The sequence below is a fragment of the Heliconius melpomene genome, chromosome 11 (assembly GCF_056956725.1).
Source record: "Heliconius melpomene rosina isolate 202511_hmr_F chromosome 11, ASM5695672v1, whole genome shotgun sequence".
NCBI lineage: Eukaryota > Metazoa > Arthropoda > Insecta > Lepidoptera > Nymphalidae > Heliconius > Heliconius melpomene.
Window position 1 is genome coordinate 3,412,011 of NC_140399.1, and position 23,099 is coordinate 3,435,109.

At 30.4% G+C, this 23,099-nt stretch overlaps 6 protein-coding genes across 10 annotated transcripts; 3 read left to right on the forward strand and 3 right to left on the reverse strand.

Moving 5' to 3' along the window:
• The first annotated feature begins 317 nt into the window (after positions 1 to 317).
• Positions 318 to 4,081, forward strand: LOC146534375 (HIG1 domain family member 1A, mitochondrial-like). Its single transcript, XM_085193298.1, has 3 exons — positions 318 to 475; positions 1,097 to 1,198; positions 2,989 to 4,081. The coding sequence occupies exons 2-3, from the start codon at positions 1,105 to 1,107 to the stop codon at positions 3,204 to 3,206; spliced, it is 312 nt and encodes a 103-aa protein (XP_085049424.1). The 5' UTR covers positions 318 to 475; positions 1,097 to 1,104; the 3' UTR covers positions 3,207 to 4,081.
• Positions 3,614 to 6,900, reverse strand: LOC146534376 (serine/threonine-protein phosphatase 2A activator-like). Of its 2 annotated transcripts, none has more exons than XM_085193292.1 (2): positions 6,720 to 6,900; positions 3,614 to 6,267 (listed from the first exon to the last, which is right to left on the reverse strand). In XM_085193292.1, the coding sequence occupies exon 2, from the start codon at positions 6,265 to 6,267 to the stop codon at positions 5,281 to 5,283; it is 987 nt and encodes a 328-aa protein (XP_085049418.1). In that variant the 5' UTR covers positions 6,720 to 6,900; the 3' UTR covers positions 3,614 to 5,280. The 2 variants fall into 2 exon arrangements, with proteins under 2 accessions (XP_085049418.1, XP_085049419.1); XM_085193293.1 differs by lacking the exon at positions 6,720 to 6,900 and adding an exon at positions 6,370 to 6,506.
• CAHbeta (carbonic anhydrase beta) lies at positions 6,559 to 8,497 on the forward strand. 2 transcript variants are annotated; one of them, XM_085193296.1, is made up of 5 exons: positions 6,559 to 6,700; positions 7,006 to 7,090; positions 7,192 to 7,379; positions 7,453 to 7,641; positions 7,758 to 8,490. In XM_085193296.1, exons 1-5 carry the CDS (start codon positions 6,608 to 6,610, stop codon positions 7,965 to 7,967), a joined length of 765 nt encoding a protein of 254 aa, XP_085049422.1. In that variant the 5' UTR covers positions 6,559 to 6,607; the 3' UTR covers positions 7,968 to 8,490. The 2 variants fall into 2 exon arrangements, with proteins under 2 accessions (XP_085049422.1, XP_085049423.1); XM_085193297.1 differs by having other exon boundaries at positions 6,562 to 6,700; positions 6,919 to 7,090; positions 7,758 to 8,497.
• Positions 8,498 to 8,752: 255 nt separating this feature from the next.
• Positions 8,753 to 10,342, forward strand: LOC146534378 (HIG1 domain family member 1A, mitochondrial-like). Of its 2 annotated transcripts, none has more exons than XM_085193300.1 (3): positions 8,753 to 9,127; positions 9,258 to 9,365; positions 9,731 to 10,342. In XM_085193300.1, exons 2-3 carry the CDS (start codon positions 9,275 to 9,277, stop codon positions 9,919 to 9,921), a joined length of 282 nt encoding a protein of 93 aa, XP_085049426.1. In that variant the 5' UTR covers positions 8,753 to 9,127; positions 9,258 to 9,274; the 3' UTR covers positions 9,922 to 10,342. The 2 variants fall into 2 exon arrangements, with proteins under 2 accessions (XP_085049426.1, XP_085049425.1); XM_085193299.1 differs by having other exon boundaries at positions 8,773 to 9,043.
• A 519-nt stretch (positions 10,343 to 10,861) lies between these two features.
• LOC146534379 (uncharacterized) lies at positions 10,862 to 20,814 on the reverse strand. Of its 2 annotated transcripts, XM_085193301.1 has the most exons (11): positions 20,594 to 20,814; positions 20,311 to 20,521; positions 19,840 to 19,963; positions 19,192 to 19,733; positions 18,178 to 18,512; positions 17,411 to 17,527; positions 16,709 to 17,300; positions 16,436 to 16,463; positions 15,386 to 15,516; positions 14,925 to 14,958; positions 10,862 to 14,830 (listed from the first exon to the last, which is right to left on the reverse strand). In XM_085193301.1, the coding sequence occupies exons 1-11, from the start codon at positions 20,660 to 20,662 to the stop codon at positions 11,008 to 11,010; spliced, it is 6,006 nt and encodes a 2,001-aa protein (XP_085049427.1). In that variant the 5' UTR covers positions 20,663 to 20,814; the 3' UTR covers positions 10,862 to 11,007. The 2 variants fall into 2 exon arrangements, with proteins under 2 accessions (XP_085049427.1, XP_085049428.1); XM_085193302.1 differs by lacking the exons at positions 19,192 to 19,733; positions 19,840 to 19,963; positions 20,311 to 20,521; positions 20,594 to 20,814 and adding an exon at positions 18,943 to 19,185.
• A 532-nt stretch (positions 20,815 to 21,346) lies between these two features.
• On the reverse strand, positions 21,347 to 22,525 carry LOC146534380 (uncharacterized). The gene is made up of 2 exons (XM_085193057.1): positions 22,358 to 22,525; positions 21,347 to 22,171 (listed from the first exon to the last, which is right to left on the reverse strand). Exons 1-2 carry the CDS (start codon positions 22,406 to 22,408, stop codon positions 21,437 to 21,439), a joined length of 786 nt encoding a protein of 261 aa, XP_085049183.1. The 5' UTR covers positions 22,409 to 22,525; the 3' UTR covers positions 21,347 to 21,436.
• Between the last annotated feature and the right edge of the window lie 574 nt (positions 22,526 to 23,099).

The following is a 23,099-nucleotide window of genomic DNA, read 5'->3' on the forward strand; positions in this document are numbered from 1 at the left end:
AACTTTGCTTTCCCATAACATCGGAAATATATGAGTTTGACATTTTGGAGTTTTTATAACTTAGTAATATGATGAATTTATTAACTGTAATTCTATCCAGACGTTCTTAATTATGTCAGAAGGGACCCAAAAAAGGATGGTACGACAGTTCTTTGTTTCCCGCTCGACTTGACAGATTATTTATAGCGGCAGCAATACAAACATTAACCAATCTTTATTAAAAAAAGCGGCCAAACGTACATTTCATATTAATGCAAGTTTATTCCTCAGACGCGCAGTATTACACACGGCTTGCGTCATCCGATAAAATTTGCTATAACCACGGGTGGGAAGTTTCCTTTTTATTTCACACGGTACACGACTGCCTCGCGGACGTATATCGAGCTCGAGTTGTGTCAATTCAATTCATTCAGTGATATCTTGTCGTGTCTGAAGGTGATAACTCCAGTCTATTGACTTTGAACTTCATATTACAGTGAGTTTTAATTCTTATTATTAAATTATTAATATATATTTTATATGGATATAGGATGTGGGCTTCAATTTATAATGAAATTAGTTATAACTTGCAACTGGTGTTTTACACTCCGGATCAGCAAAATCATTGTTCTGATAGGTATATACCTACCTATAGCTTCCTATAGCTTGATATATGAAATTGTAACTTACAGCTGCTGTTACACCTGGATCAATTAAATCATTGATCTGTTCTGTTGCACGTTCAAATTAATTATTAATTGAAGTTGGTATAGTTGATTTATGGGTGCACTATCGATCGAAAAGTGTTTCTAGGTTCTACTCTAGTCTATTATATAACTGTAATGGCTAATAGCCTTCGCTCGTAAAGTTATTCAAGTAACATTTAAGTACCTACGAAACATTTTTAAATTTGTGCGGCCATTTTAAGTGGCTTTAATGGTGTAGTCTGGTCTTGCCTTGTATTTTGTTAACTAATTGCATAACCTTTCTTGGAAAACGCCGTAGGAACGTGTGTCATATCTACATATATAATAAAATACAATAGAACATTAAATACTTTACTTTTAGTATATTTGAATAAGAGTGTTACTTAATAACATTAATTTGGATTTTACAGATACAAAAATGGCTCAAGACAAACCTATTTTTGAATACCACGAGGAAAGCCAGGGCGAGAGATTAGCGCGCAAAACTAAAGAATCTCCTTTCATGGTAGTTGGTGAGTTGAATTTTATAATTATCTTGTACCTACACCTTTTTACTTCGCATTCTTATACCTGAATATTATTAATATTTTTCCTGTTAAAGTCATACTGACGTCATGAAAATTATAGATTAGCTACTGATGGTATTATATTGATACAATTTAGAGTTGATTGAAACATTACAACGCTACACTAGTTCTATATAAATATAAGTACTTTATTAAACACATTTTGATAAGGAAAAACGTACAAGCCGGCTATCGCTAAAAGCCATCAGTTAGGTAATCTCGGATTGATAGAAGTATATAGCATTTGGATTTTATTATTATTTATATAATATAAAACTTTAGAGTAATGATGACGCAATCGTTGTAAATGGGGGGTCTTGACTGAACGCGTTTATTACCAAGCGCGCAATGTGTACATATGAAAAAGTCAATAACTCAAGAACTCTTGGTTCTTACTTGCAAATGTAATACAATAATATTGTAACACGTATCGTTTAACGCAAACTTTCTTCTATTAAACAAATTATAGGTAATTAAATAAAAATTAAATCAACTTCACGCTGTATATATCCTGCAGTTAGTGTTAAGTCACTCCGTTCCACATTTTCCGCCGTATTATGGAGTGGCGGAACTCTACGCCGCGCTTTGCCTCGACACCAGAGCGAAGAAATGAAAATATACATTTTAAATAAATATTTTATTTAACCGAGTCGGGATCGAACCCACGACCAGTCGCGTTTAGTCACACAATTTTGCCCCTGCGCCACTACTGGCCTCTATATAAGTATAATTTAATGTTAGTATTTATTGTTGGAGCTTGGCTCGAGTTGTTAATTTTAGTACTTTGGGAATTCCGTTTAGTGCAAGGAATTTCCAGGCAAATAGATATACGAGTATAATTTGTCCACAGGAAACGCTTTGCTCGCGGATAAACTATGGAAATTTTTAAATGCATAAAACATAAAATTATTTTTCATTTATAAAAAAATTATAGCGGCTGCGTAAATGTATAACGGCAAACAAATTGTATTTAAGTATTTACATTACAAATTTGCTTACATAGGAATACTATTTTAAACAAATACATTTGGCGGGCTTGCTGGTTGAGTGATATAAACTGTTATTAGTTAAAAGTAATGAAGACATGTTATGTGTACTTTATGAAGATACTCCAGAATGAGAAATGAAAATAATTCATATCCGCGAATGTGGATAGGAACTACAACTATTACGTTTACAATAAGACGCTGCCCCACAGCGCGTCGATGGCCTCTATTTATAATAGTTTATTATATTATTATAAATAACAAACATATTTTGTAAGAATTATTACATAAATTCACTGAAGAATAGCAAAGACGTTTTATTTTGCGGGAACTTTGGAGGTTTTAATAGGAAATAAGATTTTAATAGGAACTCCTGTACGGCTGTTTTAACGATAGCTTGCGTTATTTCACGACCACAGTATTGACATATAGGTACTAAGTATATGTAACAAAAATAGATTACATCGGTCACGTGCAGGCGTAATGCTTACAATCATGAACGTCCTTGTCGCCTTGATATTTCCTCTTAAACGTAATTAACTACAATTATGACATATTATACGATTTTATAATAAAATGTTTAATAACAATAGATTTAACACGCACCTCCCACATAAGTATAGCAGGAAAGATAATGATTGATGAATTTATTGTTAGGACATTTTGATTGTCCACTTTCCATCTAGTTTAGAGACAGTGCGCTTTGTTCTATCAGATCAGAGAAATTAATATATTTCTTTTTTTCAATAGGATTGGCTGGCCTGGCAACTGCTGTCGGCTATGGCGCCTACGCATACAAGAACAGAGGAAAGATGAGCACCAGCGTCTACCTCATGCAGTTCCGTGTCATTTCACAGGGCCTCGTAGTGGGCGCGCTCACCGCTGGCATGGCTTACACTCTCTATAACAACCATTTCAACAAACCCAAAGCAATTAGCAGTAGTGTCCTACCCAGTAACGAGCACTAAGTCATATGTTTTAGAATTACTTTTAGAGTAAAGCTGTATTATTAGATTATTTCCAAAGCTTAATTAATTGGAATGATTTGCGTTTATTGAACTATACAAGATAATTTCATGTAAGGCACAACGGCACCGTCCTGAGCACAGTTAAAGGCAGAAGAAATAAACGCTTTTACGTGTTACACGTGATGTAGAAGTCAGTTGGAGATACTAAAGAAACATCTTAGAAATTAACACTTAAATTTTAAATGATACAAGAAGTGCAGAATGAGATTCTTGATTTCCTAATTTATGCTAAATAAATAAAAATAAAGCCAACTAATGTGGTGATATATGCATATTAAGGAATACCTAGTTTTTTTTTTAACACTATTGCATATTGAAGTGAGCATGGATTTGTTTTGTATTTTAAAATCACTTTAAAATAATATTTACAAAGTAGAAATTAAGTTACATCAAAGCATTTTCCACTTTTCGAATAAATTATGTCTAATTATTTATTACATCTTTGTTATCATGTGATAATAGATACAATATTATAATATTATCATAGGCAATGTTTAATATAGCCATATCAGATTACTAAACGACAATTAAAAAAAATGTTGAAGAGATAGCAAAAAAAGTAACTGCAAATACTGACAATAAATTGGAGGTACTGTCGTATATTTTTGTAATTTTGTGAAAAATATTTACATCGTATAATATATTTTGATTGTATATTATTATATGTAAAAATAGTTCTGTTATTCTTACTCTTTTAATAAAAATATAAAAGAGTTATAAAAACTTTCTTATTTTTATTAGGAGAGGATGCACAAGAAGATGTTGTGTTAGCTTTATTTATTAAATAAAAGGCAGTGTTTGACTGCGAAACATTATATGTATGATTTTTGGATTTATCAGCCTTATCCTGAAATATTTATTACTTATTTTAATATATAAAAATACAGGCCGGGACAGATACGGAGAAATAAATTCCGTCAAAAAGCAAAAACTGTAATGCTAATTGCTATTCAAATAAGAACAAAATGGACTTTGCGCCATATTCTGACGTCATAGCTCTAGTTAATTCAAACTAGTTAGGTAGGGCTAAACATTTTTATAATATTGTTTTAAAAACATAATTAAGTAAAACTCTAAATAATTAAATATTATATTTTAGCTACACCAATAATATTTATATTGGAGTAAGTTAAACTAAAAAAACAAAATATGTACTGTTATTGATGTACTTTGAATTAATTTTCTATGCAAGCCGGACTTTTGAAGTAAAAGTTTTAAAGGAAAATTTTTTGTTTGTAAAATTTTTGTGGTGGGCACCAGATTTTTCTGCTTACTGCTAAGTTAGCTGTAGATAGCTGCTCAATTTACGAATTTGCTTGCGCAAACGTGTTTCTTGTCTTACTAGCTTTATCCAATGAAATCCTTTCGAATATACGGATAACTACAATTAGTCTGGTTAATCGAGTTTCTATTGTACGTATATTGCTAAATATACGCGATTGTTCTTTTTCTTATAATATATGATATTAGTCCCAGTTTTTATTGCCAGAGAGCTCTGACTTGATCTACAACACTGCACATTCTTGCACAATTTTTCTTAGTTCATCAACTCTCATGTCCTGCATGAAGAACATGATAACTAAATTTAATTTAATCTGATTAAAGAGTTTCATTTAAAATACAATTATTCATCTAAGTAAGTAAAAACACCTATCAGATGCTGTCCCACTGATATAATAACAATAATTAAACAGTTTTTATGTAATGAAAAGAAATTTTAAAATATAAATATGATATGTATCAGAATTAGTCCAACATGAGCCCTACACATAATTATAAGAAAAAAAAAGTAAAATTGTACACAATACTTTATCTAGTTTAATATCACATTTGACAATTTGATTTAAATCAATATAACATACATAAATTTTTATAATATGCAAATTTCTTTATAATACTGAGTTTATTTGTCTAAATATTTATATGTAAAAAATATGCATAAACACATAAAATAATTACTTATGTTGAGAATTATAAATTATTATAAATGGATACTTTAAATAAATATATTACTTTAGTGTTGAATTGAGAATCTACGGATAGGTAGAAGAGATCCAAACAGTACATGCTGTATGACTGGGAACTTAGCAAGTACTTCCTTTTTGTACATTTTTATTAAGCCCTGGTTAATTTTAGCCCAAGATCCAACAGCACTAATACTCCATAATTGATTAGAATGCTCAGCAAATGGTCCCTTTTTTACTTCCTTAATATATTTAATACATGAAAGGAACATATATTCATCTGAATATTTGTCAATTATATCATCTTCTAAAAATTTACCGGGAGGATATATTCTAGGTTGATCTACAAGTTGAGAACTTCCCCAAATAAATGGAACAAATTGATAGTCATCCAAACTCCAAACACCATGGCTTCCGGCTGGCTCCATTCTATAAGTCTGTTGTAATTTTCTTGCAATTTGAAGATATTTATTAAATATTAAAAATACAGTAGCTACATTATCTTCAGTATCCAAATATCCAATTTTATAAAGACAGCAAAGAAACATAATAAATGACATTTCATGACCTGTGCCGTAATCAATCCTTGTGGCATTACCAAAACTCTCTTCTAAATACACTTTTATTTCTGCAATAGCTAAATGCAGTTGAATGTCTAATGCTTCTTGGAGAAACTGTGTAGAAATCTGTTTTATTTTTGCTAACCAGTCTTGAAATGCAGAATTTCCAAATCTTTGTGGTTGTTCAACTGGTGGAAATTCATCAATAATTTTTTCAAATTTATGAAGCAGATCAACTATTTTTGTCACATTGCTCGAGATCTTGCAATCAACTGAAAGAGGTTTTCCTTTAATTGATTCATTTAAAGTAGCAATAAAACCTGTGTATTCCATATAAGCTTCAGACTTTTCCCAAATAGCCATATCAGTTATTGTTTTTACAGCTTTTTGTGGCTCCAGAAAGCGATGATTCACAGGAAGTGTAGGAACTGTTTTCTCTTGTTTAGCTCCATCACCAATGATGCTATCTGCATTCATCTATATGAAATTTAAAAAAATATGCTTTAAAAACATATTAGATTCTTTATATTTATTTTCACATACATTAAGTGTAAAGTCCCAATTATATTTTTTTACCACCTATACAATATTTGTTATCATCAAATCTATTTTTCCACATCTATTACATAAATCGCATATCTTTAAACGTAGCATGAACTCGCATTTGAATTAAAATTCTTTACTTATGCGAGTATAGTGACCGCGATAAGCTTGCCTAATGAAGGTCAGAAGTGTCAAACGTAGCGACAATACACATGCTCGGACTTATTAATTTACGGCGTAATTTTAGCCTAGATAGGCTAATTATATTCAAATAATGGATCGAATTTTACGAGGCATAATGAGATATCGTGTTTTGGATAGAGCGAGCATGGTGAAACAATTTCAAGAAGTCAAAGACAATCCTGTGGTAAGTTGTCTCAACTAACCTTTAATATTCTTTTAAAATTTTTTAAAGAACTCTGATTAATTATTGGCTTAACTGTTTAAAATATGGACTTTTTAAGATAAATATAGTTATTATTAGCGCTTAAAATGTATTGTTATGACACCATGACAGTTGACATTTGCCAACACAGATAGAAAATAAAAGTAGCCACAAAATATAAAACGTAAAAACATTGCCAGAAACAACTGGCATAACCCAAATGTATGTAAAATAAACTAAGAAAATATTATTAAAAGCAAAATATTCTCACTCTTGTATGATTTTAGCCAAAGGCTATATTCTATACATGTATGGACAGTCGAATGATTCCAACTAGATTTACAGAAACTTCTGTGGGCGATATGTTTGTGGGTACGTAGTAAAACATACTTTTATTTTTATACATATAAGTAATAACAAGCGTTTTACATAAAACTAGACTGGTACTGTATCAAACTATATTTGTTTTTCAGTAAGGAACGCAGGGAATCTCATACCACACTCCGAGCATTTCGTAGATGAAATGACGAGTTGCGAACCTGCCGGGCTAGAACTTAGTTGTATTATAAATGATATAAAACATGTTATAGTTTGTGGCCATAGCGATTGTAAAGCAATGAATCTATTATACAAATTAAAAAGTGACAAGGAATCCAATCTTGTGAGTCCTTATATATTTTTTAAATTCATATAAAGATAGTACAAGTATAAAACTTTTTTTTTTTCAATATCAGGAACAAAGAAGAATCTCCCCACTAAAATCATGGCTTTGTACACATGGAAAAACAAGTTTAAATAAGTTCTTAGATATTAAAGGTGATTTTGAGAAGCCAATGCTTTTTACTGGTGAAACACCACAAAGAAAATTTGTGGCATACATCGACCCTGAAAATAGATTTTGTATTGAAGATAAGCTATCTCAGGTAAATTCAATAATACATAATTTTAAAGTAGCAAGTTCATTGGAAAACCAAACATTTGTCTAATTAAAAATATTGATAGAATATTTAGAAAATGTTTACCTATTTCTCGTTTTTAGGTGAATACTCTACAACAACTTCAAAACATCGCCTCATACGGAATGTTGAAAAAACGATTAGAAAAACACGACTTGCACATTCATGCACTGTGGTTTGATATTTATACAGGAGATATTTATTATTTCAGTAGGCGAGCAAAAAGATTTATTATTATTGATGAGTCAAGCTATGAAGTTATTTTAGCAGAAATAAGAAGATATTATTCGTAATTATAATACTCAGTAGCAAGTTATTTTCATAAAATTCTATAAGTTTAAAAATACATATGGTTGCTGGGACCAAATAAAATATACTAAGTATAACTACTTTGCTTACAAATCTTTAGTTGCATAACCTATGAAATAAGGTACTTTGCATATTTATACAATTAATGACGTATATTTTTTTATAAAATACTTTGTACTTTTTTATATGTTTAATATATATTTATGGAATTCATATCAATGGTGCTTAAGAATTTGCTTACTGCCTTGTTAATTTATATTGTATTCTTAATAATGAAATACCATGAGAAACATTTTTAATTATAAGTATTTGATCTTATTAACCTAAAAGAGTGTCTCTACTATCTACAATTCAGTACGTACACTGAGTACTACTTTCATTATTTTTGTAAAAGTTTATTATAGAATAGGAGTAATTACATTTTTTTTACAATTTATATTTAACCCATTTTACTTTTAGCTATTTTTGCTCTATATTTTTTACTAAATATAATAATTTATTAAATGTTCATTAAATCACATATTTTTATTGTTTTATTTATAAAACGCCATATTTATCAATATGTAATATAAAAAAATAAATAATAAAAATATTTGGACCTACTGAATTGTTACAAATAAAAATAACTTATAACAAAATACAAAAACTAAAATTCAAACGATAAATTAAGCATTTTCACCTGTTACTACAAATTAAAATTCAAATAGTTTTTACGTATGAAACTTACAGAAAGGTAAAGTTATACCATACGATAGTTACCATTTCATGTTATATTCAGTATTTCTATTCATCCCAGTTTACTAGTATCGTCGTTGTTAATCGTGTTAAGATACGATGTATACGACCTATTTAATATTTTAACATTTATATTGAATGTCATAATTGTCATGGACTAATTAAGTAAATGAGTAAATGTGTTCTGTGATTAGTAAAAATCGTTAATGTCAATGTCAAACCTTGCGTAATTTGTCCTGAAGAAATGGAGTGAGTTTGAGCAAGGTTAAAAATTGGAGTTCCTATTCAAAATTATATAATAAAGGGAATCTTGAATTGGCTAGAGGTACAAAATTACAAATTTATAATTGTTTCAAATTGCATCCAAAGAATATATAGTGTTACGAAATAATATTTAACAATATTTTGAGTATGTGCCAGTAAAATGTTTTACAATTTTACTTTAATTTACGCTTATATAATCAAAAACAAAATATATTTGTTTTAATTACTTAAATGAGAAAATATTTTTTTTTACAACATTGTGATCTGTATTTTAGTGTGATTGAATCTCAAAATGAATCCACAAAAAATATTTGAATATAATGAAGAATCTCAGGCAGACCGCCTTGCAAGAAAATCGAAGGATTCACCCTTTATGATTATAGGTATTTATTTTTCTGATATTATAAATTCTTAGCATTAGGTACTTCTAAGTTCATATCATATAATGACACTTAGAAATATTGTTTATGTAATGGTAATGAACTATCAATCTGATTAGACAATCGTTTTTGTTAAGTATGGCTATTCAGCATACCTCCAAGTCATAAAACATACATGTCTCTGGGCTTTTTTCTGGGCTTAATATTATTTAGCAGTCTGTCTGTGTTAAATAATATTGTTTTTGAAAACAATTCAGTTTTGTTTTGTATTGTCAGAGTGAAAATGAGAAGTTGGAAATGAAAATAATGAATTTCCAAATAAATTATTTTATCTATGTAGTTTTAAAAGATATATTTTTAATTTTCAGGTATATTAGGGTTGATAGGTGTGTGTGGGTATGGTGCTTATAAGTTCAAGAGTAGAGGCAAAATGAGCACAAGTGTGTTTCTAATGCAACTAAGAGTTGCAGCCCAAGGAACTGTTGTAGCAGCACTTACAATAGGTATTGGTTATTCCATGACCCAACGATTCTTACATAAGGATGAAAAGAAAGAATAAACTTCAAGGTTACTTATAGACAATTTTAAATGTAGCTTCAATTATTTATTATAGTTAAATTATGTAAATAAAATTTTGACAGAGTTATTACTAAATCTCAATCTCAATACAAGACAATCTCAGTTTAAATCTGTTGGACACAATTTGTATAAGTAGGAAATTTATTATTAAGTTAATTTATTATTAGCATAGGAATTAATTTTGTGTTCTGTGATCTTAGCATATAATAACAGTTATGTTAACAATTAATAATTTATGTAACATTACCACATAAAAAGAAGATACAATACTAGGCCAGGCCTTATGTATTTACATGCAGTGCAGATTGGGAGGATTTTTGAAATCTTTAAATAATTAAACAATAAGTCAATATTATGTTTACAATTTCAAAACTATTTTAATAAAAATTTTGCTTCATATAGTAATGCTTTTATTTATAATTCCATGTCAATTTATTTGTAATATTGTTATAATATAATTTATATATACCTTATTTTTTGATAAGAATACTACATTTTTATAGAGGAATATGAAGGAAGGCAGGTAGTGGGATCCATTCCCACTCAAGGAAATGAAATATTTACTATTTTCGTTTCCACACTCCATTACTAAGACAAAATGCAGCATTCTGCCACTTAACATGCAATGCCTCTGGAAGTAATACTTCCAAAATATAAATATTTATTGACTGAATCCATTCAAAAACAAGCAATTGTAACATTTTTAATATATAATATAATAATAATTATGGTAATTTTATCTTATGACTATAATTAAGATATTAAGATTAAGAAATACTAATAAATTTAAAATGCTTAAATTGATATTACATGACAGTTTAGTGACTTTCTAGCTTTGTTATTACTTATTTTTTAAGTTAATAAATTAAAAGATCAATAAAAAGATTAAGAAATGATTTGAGATAAATCAAAGAACTTAATACAACCATATATAATTTTATTCATAATATACATATAAAAATAATTTACAACAATCCATTTTAAGTAACATGCCATAAAAAGCTTTATATAAAAAAATTGTATACCTACAAACACATAAATAACTAAAAAATAATTTAGAAAAATATCAATCACTTTTGCTGCGGTCAGAGAAACCTTTCCTTGTTTTTAAACTGTAATTTGGAATGGTAAGTTCATCCTTGTCGGACGTGGAATGATTGCGCATGGAGGTCGATGTGACTTTAACAGACGATAGGTCGTCAGCGTTACTGAACAAGCCGTTGGACATATTGGAGCTGGAGCTGGATTGATACACTGTGGATTTATAAATCTGCACCGGAGTGGAAGTTCGAGCTCTGTTGTTATTAGCACTTGATACACTCGATTGCTCCTCCTCGTTTCGAAGCTTAGTAAGCTTAATATCTTCGGGCATTTTAGTTTCGTAAAGAGATATGAACTCAGGATTGGTACGATTCGTTTCGTTGCGGTCAGATTTGTTACTAAAAGTTATTTTGTTGGCGAGGACGTTTGTTAGGAATTCTTTAACGGTCATCGAATTAGCTAACGACGTCTGCTGGACGCCGTTTTTTGAATTCTCTTTTTGTTCTGTAGGCGATTTATTCTTTTCTCGCTTATTTGAAACGTCGGCTAATGGTGATGATGAATCTGATCCAAATGCGGGAACGTCCTGGCTAAAACTTTTAAGTTTAAACTGTGTCAAGCTACAGCTAGACGTATTTGAAGACGATGACAGTGCTAATCTTTCTTTAGTTTTCTTCAATGTAGAAGAAGCCCATCCCATACCGAGCTTTTTAAATGCATGCTCCAAGTCAGGATTAGAAGATAAGCTCAACGATTCTGAGGTTTCTTCCAAGTGTTCTTTGTTTTTTAATAGTATACCTGATTTCTTTTTCGTTTTTCTTGCTTTCGATAATGCTATCAGGGACAAAGTGGACTCTGTCGATATTGTAGTAGAATTGACATTAGAGGTTGTGTCATAATTGAAAGGTTCGCTAATAATATTTCGTTTCAATAGTTCCGCAATTACATCGGGTAAGCTGCCATCTGATTGGAGGGAACTTAACTCATCGTTCACAGGGCCATCTTTTACAGCATCTTCCAGATTAGATCCTTCTTCTAGCCCAATATTGCATTGTTTTGCATAATCTTGCAAACTAATGAACGGTTTTAACATGATTTCATTAAATTGTTTCATATCCATCATGCGTATTTTAGAGTCATCTGACGACTCATTGGATGTTATCTTAGATTGACGTTTTGATAAATTAACGCTAGTCTGCAATAGATCCGGATTTACTTGTTGATCATTGTGTTTAGTAAATGTGCCCGTCGTCATGTGTTTAACGTTATCAGTTTCGTCATTACTTTTATTTGTTTTCTCAGGTGTTTGAAATTTAGTATCATGACGCGAAGACTGATTCTTCAGTTTAACACTCATGGGAGAATCTACTTCTATAACTGTTGAGAGTTCATGGGGTATTACATAAGGTTCTTGTTCGCTATTGAGATTCACCCTTGTTAAAGCAGGAGGTGGTCTTCCCCTTGTTTTTGGACCCTTGTGGTCAGCATTCAGATTTATTTTATGTCTTGTGTGACTTGTAGGAGATGTTGCATTAGAAGGAATTTTGAAGCTGCTAGGTTTAGGAATATCTTTTAAAAATGGTGTGCATTCTGTAGGATCAGTCATATGTAAACCTTTTTCTGATAAGTTCGTTGTCAATGAAGTATTAATTTCACGTACTCCTTTATCGTGCAAGTAATCATTAGAATTAAGAGTAGGTGTTATAGCTATCTCGCTTTTATCTGATCTAATTTCTGGTTCTGAGTTTGAATCAGAAGTAGAAATTTGTATGTAAATTAAAGATTTATTTCTCCTAACTTCTTCCAGTACTTTTGCTAAGTTAGATAAGCGTTTAGTACATTTATCAGTCAAATCAGCTATTTTTTCCATGTTTTGAAGTTTGTCTTCTGCGAGCTTCATAAAATTTATTTCAGTATCTGTTGTATCGTTTGTTTGATTAGTCAAAACTGGTGGTATTTGTTGCTGTACATTCGCATGCTTTTGTCGTGTAGTGATCATATCACAATCCGATGACACTGGAGACGCCATTGTTTGTCGTGGTAATGGAAAATATTTTAATGAATGTTTTGAAGTTGATTTTGATAAAAAATTACCGGGACCAGCTTGAACGTTTCGACTTTTGCCAACCTTTTTGTACGTTCTTATATGAAGTCCATCTGCCATATCCGAACTTGTACTATTATTGTACTCGGTGTTTTCATAAGGCCTTGGTGTAGGGGAAGACTTACTTCTGCTTTGAATATTCTTTTCAATATTTTTACCCTCTCTTGTACATGAAGAAGTCGATGTCATCGTCTTAGAACAATTTGCAGATCGCTGAGTATGACATTTGCTCTTTTTCTGTATGTGCCTTGAAATATTAAGAGATTTAACTTTATGTAATGACTTCTTTTTCACTAATCTCGTCGATTTTATATGAGCTTTATCAGTTTGACTCTCAGTATTTTTAGTACTTGATGTTTTCGTAAAATCTTGGCTTTTATCAAGATTATCTTTTAAAATTTGATTCTTTAGAGTATTTTTTATTTGTTCAAGGGATATTTTCTTTTCTAAATGTGGCTGCTTATCTTTGTTGCTTGGTAAGTTAATTATAGAACTGCCTGGCGTTGTGGGAATGCTACAATCTTGATTTATTATTTTTATTGCTTTTAATCCTTCTTCATTAAGAGCTAGTAGTTTATGAATGTATGTCTTCAAACGAGGGTTAATTTTTTGGTCAGATTGTTTTTTTGTAGACGATTTAGAAATTTTGTGTTTAGACAATGTTGACGCAGGTGACTTTAGGTTAATATGGAAAACTTCTTTTGAAGATTTTGTGTATAAAGAACTATTCGATTTTCTCTTGTGGGATTTAGAGCATATTTTTGTCTCACTCTGACTTTTACACTTATGACATTTACACTTCCGCTTTTTTGTTTCAGTGGGCTCACTAAGTAATTTACTTTTAAGTTTCTTAGGCGTGTTTGGTGGGGTATCGATTTTATTTCTCTCTCGAATGATCTTTTTAGGACATGTACATTTTTTCAATCGATTTTCGTTGTGTTCTTTACAATTACTACTTTCTATAATTTCGTACTGTGAATCTAATTGACTAATAGTGTTTTCTGACTCATACATTTCCTCTTGACTTAAAACATAGTTGTTTCTTAAGAACTTGGGCAGAATTATATCTGGTGGACTCATGTATGCAGTAGAAGTTGATGAACTCATGTGCATGAAAACCGGTCGCTGAGTTGAAGAATTAAACGAAGTTTGGGTGTAAGTTGATGTGGCCGGCCTTTGTATAGGATCGGCTTTAGGTTCCTCTATAGGAATTGGGTAACTATCTTGAAAAGAAGTATGCACTGCCTTCTCACATTTATTAGTTTGATTTGATTCAACTACATTCTGTTCATTGTTTTCTTCTTTTTGCAATACTATTTCTGCACTGATTTTCTCTGTGAGCACTTCCTTATCCACTGTAATATTCGACGGTATGGTCATATTATCCACTTTTGATATTTTATTTTCATGATTTCCAGATTGTGTTTTATTTTCATCAGTTGTTGTTGTTCTTATAGAGGCTTCCGTTTGCGGTCCAATTTTATCAGTTACCTTTTCTGCTTCCTTCTTTCTTAACTGTATAACCATTTCGTAATTATCGTCTTTAATAAACCCAGAGGCGCCGATATAAAATTTACCCGTTTCTAAACCTCCTTCATCTAATAATTTAAGAAAACCGTTATCTGAGATGGCATTAGGAGCTTTATTATGTGCAGTCTGAAACGATGTGGTGGATGTAGCTGCTGATGACTGCATTAAATTAATGTTTTCGTTTGCACATTTACATTTATTTACGGATGTTGTTCTAAAACAATAATTGTATTTATATAACATATTCAAGGAAATGTAATACTATAAAATATTATTTTATCAAAGATAAATACAATAATTATACTAACCTTTCAAAATTATCTCCACATTCCTTTGTAAGATCTAAAACATAAATAAAAACGGATATATGCATAATAAAAATAAAAAGTTCAAAATACAATTTAAAATATAAGATTTATGTTACTCAATGATAAAATGGAAGTTATTTAAATACATATTCTCAGTTACGAGTAGTAGGATTTTTTTTTAGCAGAGTGAACCTGGGATCCTGTTAAGACACTTTATTCCCATTAAGTCTCTTCCGTTCCTCACTTTCCACTGAATTCTGGGAGCAATGCGTGTTGAGCGGTAGAACTCAATGTTGCACTTTGCATCCTTACCAGAGAGAGAAAATGAAAAATGTTAAACATTTCATTTCCTTGGTTGGTAATCGAACCCACAACCTGTCGCGTTTACACTGATGCGCTTGTACCGACCACGATTGGCCTCGCCTGGAATAAAGTAAACAATAAGTAATTTTAACAAATACCTTTGTTATTCAGGATATTGCCACAATTGCACTGTTCAGTTCTAGCTGCCTTACTTTGTTCATCTTCATTACAATTATTTCTGAAGTCACTCTTTGGATCTTCCGGGAAGTACATGGAAGTTATATTGTCCCTAAAAAAAGTACTTTTAAAAATATGTTATACATATATTTCGCCTGACTGACACGTTATTTTCACTTAATCATATGAGTTTTCAGTCAAACAATAATTTTTTATCAGTCTGTATTCTCTAATACATAAAAGTTAGTAAAGAGTGAATGAGTTCTACGTATTCACATATTTTTTTAGTTTCGAGGTAGGCAGAGACAGCCTAGTGTTGTAACCCTTTACATCCTTAACTTTCCGCCCTATTTCGAGTCATTGCGTAGAGTAGCGGAACCTAACGGCGTTTATATCTTTACCAAAACTAGATAGTAAAAATAGTGACATATATAATTTAAGGCAGAAGGAGCCCTAGTGTTATGACACTCTGCTCCTGGCTACACCCATATAACTTAATTTAAGAAAAACCCCGTAACACTAATACACAATATTTGAGTTATCTTTAGTACATATACTGTAGTATATTAAATATTATTACCACCAAGGCTTATGTTCAGCGGATGTTTGCCACATTTCTACATTTGCTGTGTAACAACTTGTCACATTGTATGTTAGTCTAAGGAACAAAGGCAATAATAGATAAAAGATAGCAGGGGAAAAAATTAAAGCTATACGCTAAAAGATCTTGAGAGAAAAAAAATTCTATATTTGTGACAGGACTAAGATTGGAAAATTGTGACACAATGGGAGCTTCTAAGTCAATAGAAGTGGGTACAATTCCATAATCAATTGTAATTAATTATATTTATTTCCGCGCCCTGGTAAGATCAGCGTTAATTTCCGCCACTTAACACACAATGTCACAAATTAGGGTGAAGAGTGAAGAATGGACTGATTTGAAACTACATGTCTCTGCTTACTACATACCTAACACTCTTATAAGACTGGATTAAAAAGTAATAATATTAGTAAAAAAAAAAATAACTTACCCGTCATTACTCACAGCTTTGTACACACCTAGAACCAAAAAGTGATTAAAATTTTAATACTGAGTCAATTAAATAAATAATTTACATGATCAATGATGATTTGGCTGTATATAAACATTTTTCAAGAATAGTATGGTAACTAACAATTAACTTAATTTATGTTATCACAGACCAAAATTTTACATGAATAAAATTATAGAAAACTATTCTGTGAACTCACAAAGGTCAAATAAGTAAATTGTACTAAAATAGTAAGAAAGGAACTAGACCTACCTTCATGTAATTGTTCAACAGAAATACCTTTAGTATTTTCTATAGTTTGAGGTATTTTAATGCTATCATGAGTTTTTCGTCTAGAATCATCACCTTTACTATTTAAAGATTTGCCCGCTTTAGACAAATTACCATTTTTTGTTTTACTCTTCTTATCTTTTTTTGAATCCAAAATCTTATAGATAATTATTCTCTCTGCGTCCTCAATATTAGAATTAACTTTCGATGTAGTCTTATCTAAACTCAGGTTTTCTACAGAACTTGTTTCAGATCGTGACGAAGATTCGTAATCAGAATCATTTTGTAGTATAACAGTTTCAACTAGTCTCTTATGTGATTTATCAGCATTTGATTCTTTTGTAGGTGGAGTGTGTTTATGGCGCGATCTATATTCATGATAGCTGTCAGTTCCGCTGAATTTCACGGAATTCCCTTGTTTTCTAGTATTAGGTATAGTATGTATTGCAAGGCTTCCATCGCTTTCCGGTACCGGCATCCAGGAATATTCAAAATCTCTACCAACTTGTGTGTTCACTGGAGATTTTGATTTACTTCTTACATTTCCTAATGTTGGTGATTTTCTTTTTGAATGCTAAAGAAAAACAATTTACAAAATATATATTTTTTTATATTTTATGTATGTATATGGATACTATTCACATAATATGTATATTTTTATGCAATATAAAATATATATATCACCTTACAACACTTATGTTTCAAGTGTTCTCTTTCAATATTTTTATATTCTTGTTGCAATTTCCTTTGATGTTTGTCATTTAAAGCCTGTTGCTGTTCATCTCCCATATATGCTACTCTCTACAATATTAAAAATTATGCCATTACAAGCACTTTTGAATTGTCAAGTTGCTTAGAAATTTAAGTAGTGTTAGTCCTACAGGACCACCAGCTCGGAAAGCAGTTCTGCTGAGAAGAACCAGCAAGAAATTATTGCTCTTTCCAAATTTAATTTACAATAGATGTATAACCACCATTAGCATTACAAATGAACATTAACAGTATCATTATAGTAGCATTGAATGGTAAGCTTTGCTTAATAATATATTTTACTTAAGTCTAAAATTATATGTGGAATATTATTACATATAAATTATATAGTATTTTTTTGAAGACAAAAAGTAGGAGTGGAAATAATAAATTGAATTTATATAATAATATACTGAACTTAAAAATACTCATTTAATGATTACATAAAAAAATAGCGGATTCAACCCCACTAAGGCGAATGAAATTGATTTCCTTTCCTCACTCTGACAAGACAAAATGCTACACTAGGCTCCACCACTCAACACACAATTTTTGAAAAATTGGATTGGGTTGCATAAGGAATACAGTATTATTGTATACTCTGTGTGTGTGTGTCTGTTTTTTTTTTCTTTTTACAAAGTAAACAAGCTATCTAACCTATATAAATAGGGATAATAAATATATTAAATATAATTTCTTACAATAGGTCTATTCCCTTCGTCTTTAGGCAAAGAATTTAAAAAGGCTAGAGTATCTCTATATTCTTTATCAACATTGTGCCTTGTTACTGCCACTTTGTTCCTTAGACTTTCCTGTCTCTTATTAAGTTGTTCCTTTGAAATATCATTTATGTTACCAGTTTCTTTTAAAGCTTGTGAGTATGCATCTTCTTCAGATCTACCATCTCTTTGAACTAAGTTTTGTTCTCTATATTGTATGTCTAATATATCCCTAGTATTATGATTGTAAACTGATACGGATTTCTTTCTATTTAAAGATATTTCAGGTTCAGTACATCTAGAAGATTTGTCTTTATCTGTAACAGAAAAACATATTTATAATTATTAATTTCAAATATAAAGAGGCCACAGTAGCTCAGTGAGGCATGTGAGATCCATTTCCACTTGGATGTATGAGTTATTCTCATTTCCATGTTTCACCAAGATATTGTGCGACAATCAGTTCATTCACTTAACACAAAATCTTGGAAACAACCTACTGGAGTGTTTGATAATCTACCTTGCTTTGCAGGATAATAAAATAAATAAAAAAAATTACATCTATATGATAAAAGTTGACAAAAATAATTTTCTTAATTAAATTAGATGATTAATGTTTATATTACACATCAGCTAGATCAAATACAAAAACCAAATGTATAGAAATACAAAATATAAATGGAAAGTGACATTAATACTAATGACACTAAAACACTACATCTACTACATCTACTATAATTTTGTCACCTTTTTGGCTATAAATACTGCATTTACAGTTTTTCTGTATAGTGCATGTATTTTTAAAGTGCTTATTTTTTTGAACATTATTATTAGAAAATGTAGAAGTGCATATCTTATTTAAAGGTAGTTTAAAGTTGTGTGAACAATCCGTATATATATTATTATGAATAGGGCCAGAAGAGTTTTCAGCATGCCATGATGGCACTGGCATAATTTGTTCGTTAAGGACATGGCAAACATTATCAATTATACTACCATCAATTCTCGACGACCTAGTATGTTGAATTGTCTGTTTTATACTTTGCAAATCATCTGTTGACTTTTTGTATGGCTCTGGTTGTCTTAGCTTTAAATTTCTATGTTGTAAATATTCAGAAACTAGCGTCAAAGATGATTTAATTGGAATATTTCCGGAAACATTTGTTATGCCTCCACGGAGACTTGAGGGCATTTCATCACTTAAAGCAAAAAGATTTAATCTTTTACTTTTATCTAATCTTTCATTTTCTGCTGCAGTTTCTTTAGCACTATCCTCTTTAGGTAAAGATAAAAGAGGTACATTCGGTTCCCACTCATTTAGTAGCTCATCACACTCCCATTGGGTACCCATATCGGCTTTCTCTTTATCACATTTATCTCCTGTAATATTTGTAATTTGAAAATCTTTTGCCTTTTCAATGTCATCAGTATTGGAAACTGTTTTATTCAAAGGTTCCTCAGATGTTTTTGAAGATTGTTTCATTAGATTTTTAACAACAGCAGATGATTTTTCTCTACTGATTTCATTTGCAACTTCCCTGGAAAAATCAATGTAACATTTCAATTTATGCTTATAATAACAATAATAAATGTTAATATTACTTAATGACAGCTTTTTAAATAATAAAAATTTTAGAAATGTACCTTGCTTGCAATTTTCTATCTAAAATTTTTTTTTGCTTATCTAATTGTGCTTGTTTTTTCTTTCTTACTTCAGCAACAGCTTCTTTGCCACGTAACTTTGATAAATCTTTTGTTTTTAGAATTTCTAAAATATATAATAAAAGTAATTGATACTTATATGCTAATTCAACATTAATAAATTTAAAAATAAAATAATCTTGTCCCTTGTATATAATTCTTTGAAACATGTAAGGGATAATTTTCAAGCAAGTCTTTGCTTGCTTAATATGCACATAAACAGACTTCTCTAATAATAATCATTTTAAAATTTACAGTAAATATAAAAAACCTGTAAAACTTTATGAAGTGCTTTATTTTATTTATTATTGTAATTACTATATAATCCAAACATTCTAGTATCTGATACCCTCCAGTTTGGCAGTGCCAGATTTTATTGTACTATTCTAAATATGATGACATGAAATGACTTACCTTGACTGTTCACATCCAAAGCAGTCTTGTGACTGGTACCCACATTATTTAAGCTTTTAGAATATAATAATTCTAATCGTCGAACTAATTTCTCTTGGCAATCAATATATTCTTTTTCTTTCTTAGCATCAATATCTGTTACATGTCGCAACTTTTCTACTTTAGCGCGTTCTCTAATCTTCTTAGCAATGTCTTTTGATTGTTCCCTAACCTAAAATCAAATGAAATTATTTTTTGTCGTTGAAAGATGTATATTTTTCTTCTTAGTAATATAAAACCTTACTTGTTGTAGTCTTAACTTCCGTCTTTGTAAAACTTCATTTGTTTTTAAAGCGTCAATTTCAGAAGCCATGATGTTGTCACTATTTCGTGAGGTAGTCAATATGTAAGCTTAAAGTTTTGAAATATATGCTACCTTATAAATATCATTTTATTAACAAAATTTTAAATATTTTGTTCGAATACAAAACAATCTTCAAATATTAAACGTACGAAAACGTCAAATCGAATTTTTGACATCTGCCAACAATATATACTATAAGCAATAAGCATAAAGTATAAAACTATAAACTATAAAGTAGCATTCAAGCGACCTTTGTTTATTACAAAATCTTATAAAATATATCGTTATTTTTTTATTAATAAATAACTAAACACATTCAAAATTCATAAAATTCACAATATTTTGCTGTAATTATGTTGCAAAAAGAGGATTTTCCTTAGATGGATATCTAGATAATGGAAATAAAAAAAAATAGTGAAAAATTTTGTAGTCGTTTCTCTAATTTATAAATTACTGTTATATTGGCGAAGTGATTAGTAACAAAGAATAACAACAATAAATCACTATAGACACATTCCCTTATTTGTAATTAAATAATGTTAAATAAAAATACTCTTGTTAAAGTTTTATTTATTTATAATCTGTATAAAAAATTCCGTTTAATAATTTATCGTTTTAAATTTTCAAAGGACTTAAGTCTTCACATAAATATATTTTTTGTCGATACAACTAAATTAAATAATGAAACACGTATTTAAGTATATATCACATTAGTAACAAATATTATAATATTTAGAGTAACAAATATTATAATATTTATAAACATATGTGACACTAAAATCTTTAATCTCCCAATCCAACACCTAATACATGATGGTTATTAATATCTAAGTCAACAACATTACCCTGTTGATTTGGATCCAACAAATTTAAATCAACAAGTCCACTCCCTGCATTTGCGTTGTTATTACGACTGTCATCTCCTCCTAATCCGACACCCAAAACATTTTGTCTCCCAATGTCGAGCTCAGCCACATTATTTTTACTATTTGTATTTAGAAGATCCAAATTTATGCCACTATCGTCATGTCGCCCCCCATTATTATATGAACGTTGAGGGCCACCATTATGATCTCTTCCTCCCAAACCCACACCTAAAACATGTGACCCTCCAAGGTCCAGATTCAAAACATTATTCTTTTTGTTTGAATTTAGAAGACCGAGGTCAATTAATCCGCCGCCTGATTGAGAGTAGCCCGAGTTGTTTGATGTTGATGAACCAGAGCTTCCGTGACCATTTTTTGGAGGAGTAGATGCTGATGACGAATGTGAGCAATGACACTTGTTCTGAGTCGCCTGTGTTGTAGTGTAAACTAGAGCATTAACTAATTTCATTATTAGTTCTTCAAAGTTACTTGGATATCCTATTGGTTGAGTCTGAGTTGGAACGGTCTCTTTTTCTTCTAGGCCTCGCGTCAGACTTATCAGGGACAATAGATCTTCGCAGGTACAAATGTAAGGATCTCTATGTAGTTGGTTTAAGTTTCTCATTCTGCCGTAACATTGTGCACGAGAAACCTGCCAAGAACGTAGAATATATTGTTATAATTTGAATGTTTACTTGGTTTTATTATTAACTAAGGGAGCTTTTTTTATAATTTTATAAATAAGTCCATTATCGCATACTCTTTTGGTAAAAAATTAAATTGGTTAAGTTAAATAAAAATTGGTTAAGTTTGCAAAAACTATTGTTATTTAACTCACCTCTATAAAAACAAATAAGCACGAAAGAGTAATTAAGCCTTTTCGACCCATTTTACTGTACGTTTCACAATATTTATAATAATCACCCTTATATATAGGCTTGAGGCTTTTAGTAATTACAAAAATATTTCTTCAGATTGATAAAACCTTTGTGTGTCTGCTTACTGGGCTATATTACTTTATTGCGTAAGTAACTATCGCCTAAACGTTTGGCATATTGTATTGCACGTACAGTTAATTATCATTATACATTATTGTGGGTATTTCCTGACAACGGTATACGTTGTAAAGCGAACGCTGTCTACACTTATATATGGTATAGGTAAGTTGATATATCAAGGGCCTTATTGTTTTTCTTCTTCCTCTACCAACCAACAACAAAAACAACAATAGGCCTTTTGTTGTAAAGTAAGAAATTTCAACTTAAATTTAAACCTCTACCATACTTGACATTGTTTAAAAAAAATGCTACATACATGTGTACACATGGACACCTCTTGCCAGGAAAAATATTGACTTTTTTTAATATAATTTTTTATAATTTTTAAGTTTTGTATAATTATTTAACGCCACCGCAGCCAACACGATTTTATATTTCATATATTTTCAAAGACATCTATTGTGAAAAATATCTAGGTCTAAACTATTTCTATACCTAGTTTGTTGAAGTAAAATGGATACTGGACCAAAACAAAGACGTCATGTAAATCCACGCTACAAAGCAAATTTATTTTCCATTCTC

What these genes read in the sequence shown, in the direction of transcription:
- LOC146534375 (XM_085193298.1), top strand. Translation starts at nt 1,105, where the DNA reads ATGGCTCAAGACAAACCTATTTTTGAATACCACGAGGAAAGCCAGGGC. An exon ending in ATCTCCTTTCATGGTAGTTG is followed by an intron (nt 1,199 to 2,988) that starts GTGAGTTGAATT and finishes TTTTTTCAATAG; the next exon opens with GATTGGCTGGCCTGGCAACT.
- LOC146534376 (XM_085193292.1), bottom strand. Translation starts at nt 6,267, where the DNA reads ATGAATGCAGATAGCATCATTGGTGATGGAGCTAAACAAGAGAAAACA.
- CAHbeta (XM_085193296.1), top strand. Translation starts at nt 6,608, where the DNA reads ATGGATCGAATTTTACGAGGCATAATGAGATATCGTGTTTTGGATAGA. An exon ending in AAGTCAAAGACAATCCTGTG is followed by an intron (nt 6,701 to 7,005) that starts GTAAGTTGTCTC and finishes GTATGATTTTAG; the next exon opens with CCAAAGGCTATATTCTATAC. An exon ending in TTGAAGATAAGCTATCTCAG is followed by an intron (nt 7,642 to 7,757) that starts GTAAATTCAATA and finishes TCTCGTTTTTAG; the next exon opens with GTGAATACTCTACAACAACT.
- LOC146534378 (XM_085193300.1), top strand. Translation starts at nt 9,275, where the DNA reads ATGAATCCACAAAAAATATTTGAATATAATGAAGAATCTCAGGCAGAC. An exon ending in TTCACCCTTTATGATTATAG is followed by an intron (nt 9,366 to 9,730) that starts GTATTTATTTTT and finishes TTTAATTTTCAG; the next exon opens with GTATATTAGGGTTGATAGGT.
- LOC146534379 (XM_085193301.1), bottom strand. Translation starts at nt 20,662, where the DNA reads ATGGCTTCTGAAATTGACGCTTTAAAAACAAATGAAGTTTTACAAAGA. An exon ending in CAATATCCTGAATAACAAAG is followed by an intron (nt 14,959 to 15,385) that starts GTATTTGTTAAA and finishes TTTATGTTTTAG; the next exon opens with ATCTTACAAAGGAATGTGGA. An exon ending in TGTGGAGATAATTTTGAAAG is followed by an intron (nt 14,831 to 14,924) that starts GTTAGTATAATT and finishes TTATTGTTTTAG; the next exon opens with AACAACATCCGTAAATAAAT.
- LOC146534380 (XM_085193057.1), bottom strand. Translation starts at nt 22,408, where the DNA reads ATGGGTCGAAAAGGCTTAATTACTCTTTCGTGCTTATTTGTTTTTATA. An exon ending in GCTTATTTGTTTTTATAGAG is followed by an intron (nt 22,172 to 22,357) that starts GTGAGTTAAATA and finishes CGTTCTTGGCAG; the next exon opens with GTTTCTCGTGCACAATGTTA.